The sequence below is a fragment of the Elephantulus edwardii genome, unplaced genomic scaffold (genome assembly GCF_000299155.1).
Source record: "Elephantulus edwardii isolate Elephantulus edwardi_28Jun2011 unplaced genomic scaffold, EleEdw1.0 scaffold00148, whole genome shotgun sequence".
Classification (NCBI taxonomy): domain Eukaryota; kingdom Metazoa; phylum Chordata; class Mammalia; order Macroscelidea; family Macroscelididae; genus Elephantulus; species Elephantulus edwardii.
This window is the reverse complement of record NW_006399898.1, coordinates 7,823,191-7,829,082: the sequence shown is the minus strand read 5'-3', so window position 1 is coordinate 7,829,082 and position 5,892 is coordinate 7,823,191. Positions and strand designations below refer to the sequence as shown.

The following is a 5,892-nucleotide window of genomic DNA, read 5'->3' as shown; positions in this document are numbered from 1 at the left end:
TTTCCTGAGCATCCTCACCATCTCCACTGAGCTCAGGCACTGGCTACACTGCCCTCTGTCAGTCCGTCTCCTGGGTGGTGGTCTTTTCTTTCACTGACCGTTCATTTCCCCCATTGTCATGTCTTTTTCCAAAAACTGGCATCTGTTAACCACATGCCCAAAGTATGGTTGGTTCTAAGAATCACTCTGACTGAACTTCTTTCAAGAATGAATTGATAGTAAAGGACATTTAATGAACTTTTATTTGCTTGATTTTTTGAAATTTAATTTGTGTGTGTGTGTGTGTGTGTGTGTGTGTGTGTGTGTGTGGTCAAATTTTATCTGAAGAGATTGCCCCTCCTTCTCCAGCAGAGCATCTGGTGGATTTGAACCACATACCTCTGGGATTGCAGTGCAGCTTCTTGCCACTAGGCCACCAGAGCTCCCTTATTTGCTTGATCTTGTAGTAAATCTTTGCTAGAGATTTACAGCTGTGGAAAGCCTAAGAAGGGGTAGTTTGACTTTGTCCTAAATCAAGTTGCCATGAGTTGGAATTGACTTGGTGTCAGTAAGTTTACTTGTAGTAAAAACCTCAAATCTAACACCTCATCGACTTAGACTCATTGCAGCCCAACCAGATAGGGAAGAACTAAAACGCCACTATTTCTTATTCTCAATAATAATGTGATTTTCAGAAAGCTTTATTCAGTGATACCTATTTGAATACAAGTACAGTCTAATTGCCATTTTTCCTTTTATTTGATTTTTAAAATTATCATACAGTAAAATTGGGTTTTATAGGATGTACAGTTCTATGGATGTTAATACAAATAAAGATTAATGCAACAACTGCAGTACTACAGTTAGGACATAGACTACTCCTTCACCTCAAAAACCCCCTTTGTGCAATTTATGTTACCTCCACACCAACTCAGCCTCTATAATTACAGTTTTTTTGCTTGTTTTTCTTTTTAGAAATTTGCATAAGTGAATTGTATGAATTTGAGATAGGTGTTTTTTATTCAACAAGATGCCCTTTAGAGTCATTGCAATTGTTGTGTATTGCTGTTATGTGCTGTTAAGTCTCACTGACTCATAGCTGTTTTTCTAGCAGGTTTCCAGGGGCTGTAAATCACTTGGGAGGAGACTGCACATGTTTCTACCATGGAGCAGCTGGCACATTCAAACTGTGTGCCTTTCGGTTGGCAGCTCAGCTCCCTAACAATAGGCCACCAAAGCTGTTATTGTGCATTAGTAGTTTATTCTCATTATTGTTTGAAATTTAATGGAATTTGAAATAATTTCTGATCTGATAGATCGGCACTGAATTTTTAATAGATTATTCTTTTTGAAACTGTGGTTATCTCCCTAAAAAAATTTTATTTAAGGCTATCAACAAATGAAGGGACAGAGAAACGGTGGTGTATTCATACAGTGGAATACTATACAGCACTGAAAAACAAGGCACTCAGAAAATAGTATACAAAATGGGGGACCCTGGAATGCTGAGTGAAATATCTCAGTCACAAAAGGACAATACTGCATAATGACTGACATGGGGGTTTGGGAGAAATTAAGAAAAGAGGGGATAAATAATGAACAATGCATTGAAACAAATGAGGGAAGGAATAGTTTAGAAGAAATGTATGACTAAGTATTATTTGCATGATAGTAGTCCAGAATAAGAGGTTCATAGCAAAGTGGACTGGAGGGTGCAAAATGCAACAATGAATGAGTGGAGACTTTCATTAAAATATCAATTTTTTTAAAAAGAAAAAGAGCGGTTTGAATCCACCAGATGCTCAGCTGGAGAAGGAGCAGAAATCTCCTCCTGTGCCAGTCAGATTCGATTTGATGGTACACACACAGAAAAATAAAATTTTTAAAAATTAAAAAGAAAAAAAACCCCACAAAAATCATCCAGTGGAGAGGGGGGATTTATTTAAGAAGATACATACTTAGTTATTTTTGGTTGTTTAGAAACTGTGAGTAAGCTCATTGACTTAGTACATTGCTGAAATAGAACAAACTCTGATTTCAAATAAGAGAAAATGAACACGGACCTGTGTTAATGTCCCAGTCTACAGTGACACAGTTTTCTCTGCTGTCTTCCACCCTGACTCTTCCATGTAGAGGAACTAGATTCCACTTTTGCCTGAAGATGTCTTTTGATGAGCTTGCTCCCAGGTTGACCTGTTTTCGTTACTGGCTGTAGCAGTCTGTTCTTTATCACCTGGTGACATTTATCTGTTTAAAGTCTTTGCATCATAAATTTAGTTTGATTTTTCAGATCTTCATAGAGCTGGTTCTTTCTTGTTAGATTAAAGGTTTAATGTTTTGGTTTTTTTTTTTTAAAAAAACAAAACAAAACCCCATCTTTCAGCTGTTGAATTTCTGGAGGATGCTTTCTGGTATATTTTGGCAAGACAGTATTGGTGATTCCACCAACATGAATGTAGTAAATACCATGTTACAAACGGAATTATTAAGTCAAAGTTTTAAAGAGTGGATTGGAGATTCTTCCAAAGAAAAGAGAAATAATAATTTTTGGGCAAGTTTTGTATATTAGATTTTGAAAAAGAGAGATAAAATTATGTTCTGTTTTTACCTGTCGTCTCACCTAATAATAGGAATTAAGATACTTGCATTTAACTAAAGAGCCTTTGCAAAGATTTCTGTTTAATTTTTAAAAGTTAAACTACTTGAATTAATTTCTTACTTTCACACTTAGCTATGTTATTTTATAGTTTGAATTCTATCAATTAGGTCTAAATGTCAGTTTTAATAGACACATTCACAGAAGTGGCAGAAAAGAGGAATTCTTCATCAATAAATGACTGGCTTTACAGTACATGTATTCATAATGGGTTGCAATGAAAAGGATTGTTGGTGCAGACTCTTTTTAGATACTGTCGTGTACGTTTACTGCTGCAGGTAACTTTGGTGAAAGCAAAACATGCTTTTTAATACCAACCACTTCTCTGCCCTTTCTTTCTCTAGATTTTAACATTTGAGACCAAGAACCCAACGGAATTAGCAGAACGCTTGCGCTCTGTCTGTGGGAATCAGAGCAATGCCTATGCCCGCTTGCTTGAATACCGCCTGAATGCCTTGCGAGGATTGTGGAATGCCCAGCGCCAGCTGGCCTTGGAAGAGCAACATGAAAGGGAAAGTTCAGGTGATGAAGAAACTCTGGCCCTGCTCAAACGCCAGGGCTTATTGCAACAACCTGAGCAAGCTCCCTTCACCTCTCGGATGGGGCTCCTGCTGGTCTTTCCCCTTATTCAGTCCCAGAGTAGAACAGACCCTTCTCTCTGTAACATAACTGCTGAGGTGCTATTGAACTGCCTTCGTGACTGCCAGCCCTTGAGCTTGACCAAGGAGCCTGCTGACTGTCTCAATGGGATTGAAACTTTGCTGTGCTCATGGCTAGAGGAGACTTCTGACACAGGTCAACACATCCCACATAAGCAAAAGGAAAATGCAGCTGCTGCCCTGGTGGCTTTGGCATGTGCCAGGTAAGGACGGGTTGACAGTGCTGCTTGGCTGTCTAGAGACAGCTGCTACCTGGGTTGGGTACATGAATAAGAAGGTAAGCATGTTTGGTGAGGTTCTTAACAATTCCAAGATCCTCCCTTATTTTCAGTATTCAATGTCATGGTCCTTACCAGTGCCCAGGCAGGATCCTTTCACCAAAACTTGGGTCCTGGTGAGCTCGGGTGGCCTAGTGACAAGAAGCTGCACTGCAATCCCAGAGGTGAGCTGTTCAAATCCACCATATGCTGTGCAGGAGAAGGAGGGACAATCTCTTCCTGTACCAGTCAGATCCAATTTGACAGTACACACACACAAAAGGAAATAATTTAAAAAAAAAACCCATGGCAATTCTAGAACCTGAAGGACAATAAAGACATGGATCGAGTGTTAAAAAAAAAAAACAAACCCAAAAAAACACTTGGGTCCTGATGACTGAAACAATTCCGTTTCTCTCTTTGCCTATGCCAAGATAGCAGCTTAAAATATAAAACCGACCATTGAGGTTACCTCCTCACCCCATCAATGAGTACTGTTTTAGATTAGGTAAGTTAGGACGGATGTCGACTACGTGCAGATTTCCTGTGAGTTTACTTAGAATATTTGTAGAATTTCTTACATACATGCTTTCTATAAGGAGTGTATCAGCAAGTTGAGGGATTATCAGTCACTTGCCTTTATTCACACAGATTTTGCCACTAATTTATGGATCTCCATCCTTGCCTCCATCAAGTCAGATGAAAGATATCTCTCTTTGTATATCATTAACTGGTAAAACAATGTGTTGTCATTCATGGGCAAGTTGATGTTAGTAATCCACTGTCAACAAGAAATGTGCTTGTAGTTACTTTTCTAGAAAAGGACATGTGTTGTCTCCCACCCAGTTACCTGTGATTGCTGCTACTAACTTTTCTCTAAAGCTCATTGCCTCCAGACTAGTTAAGACCATGTTCTAAAGATCATCAAAACCTTGATCTTGAAATCGGTGAGGACCATAATCAGAGCTTTGTAAAACCATTTAGGATAATGGTCTGACCACATCTTTAGTCTGTTCCTCACATCTCAGAATTAGTTACTGATTTATAATTTAGATCTTTTTTCTTGGCAAAGCAAATGTGAAAACAATAGTTCTTAGCTGTAAATCATATTCCTCCATTTTTCTCTTTATTGTTTCATAGATGACCATCAAATGGTTGAATCTCAGTTATTTTTTAAAGCAAAATGGCAGTAGCATTTACAGTCACGTTCTTTGCCCTGAGCAAATTGTTTTAAAGCCTAGTTTTAAATCCCTGAAGACTGGTTGGTTGTGGAAATTCTGACATTAGCTCAATTAAGTTTCTCTGTCAGGGCTATCTGTCAAGTTATTTGTAGGTGTTTTGCATATGCAGAAGGCAATTTTGAGCCCTAAAAAAAGACTTATTATCATTGCAAATGGCAATTTTGAGAAAATTTTCTTTTAAATGGATTTATATTCCAACAGATTTACAATATTAATAGTAAGCATCAACTCTTTAGTTTGATACATTTAAAGTAATTGATCATTCACACAACGAAATTTTAGGCAACACTGAAAAACAATGAAATCATAAAACAGTATGCAACATGAGTGAGCCTGGGGAACATTATGCTGAGTAAAATATCTGTCACAAAAGGACAAATACTGCATGACACCGTTGTTATAAAGTAGAACTGACATGGGGGTTGGGGGGGATAATAGGGAAAGAGTAGATAGGTGATGAACACTGCATTGGAACAAATGGGAGAAAGAATGTTCAGAAAGGAATATATGATTAGGTATGATAGGTATGACAACAGTCTGGAACAAGAGGTGCACTGCAAAGTGGACTTGGGGAGGGAGTCGGGAGGGGACAGGAAGAAAATGTGCAACAATTTTAAATAAAACTGGGAAAAAATTAATTGAACAGAACACTTTTTTATTCTATGTCCAAATTTAGTCTGTATCATAAATAGTTGTTAAAATAACTTCATGCACTTGAGATTCTAAATTCCTTTCAGCAGAACTATTAAATGTTTTTTATTTTATTCTTGTGTTTTGTTTTTTTAAAAAAAATTCTAGATAGAATAGAATATGATAAGGTATTATGGTTATCACAGGAGTCCAGAATTAAGGTTGCATAGTGGAGTGTACTCAGGGCGGTGGGCGAGGGGGGTGTGGGGGGATTGTATACCAATGAAAGAATTTTTCTTTTACTTTTCAAAGAGAGGAGGTGAACTGAGGGGAGGGCTAGGCAGGGAGAAAAGTGCAACAATGAATGAATGGAAATCCTCCGGTGAGATGCACCCCCTCAGATAAATAGTACCTTATAGCTATCAACTATATAGGCAACTCAATGTGCTCTTACCCCAGGGAGGTACCCT

The 5,892-nt window shown here is 38.1% G+C and overlaps 1 protein-coding gene across 1 annotated transcript in view; it reads left to right on the top strand.

Moving 5' to 3' along the window:
- The first annotated feature begins 3,234 nt into the window (after positions 1-3,234).
- HECTD4 (HECT domain containing E3 ubiquitin protein ligase 4) overlaps positions 3,235-5,892 on the top strand; it is a 133,077-nt gene continuing 130,419 nt past the window's right edge. Inside the window, exon 1 of the mRNA XM_006894679.1 lies at positions 3,235-3,497. Coding sequence (XP_006894741.1) covers positions 3,235-3,497 — 263 coding nt within the window. The remainder of the gene's footprint in view (positions 3,498-5,892) is intronic.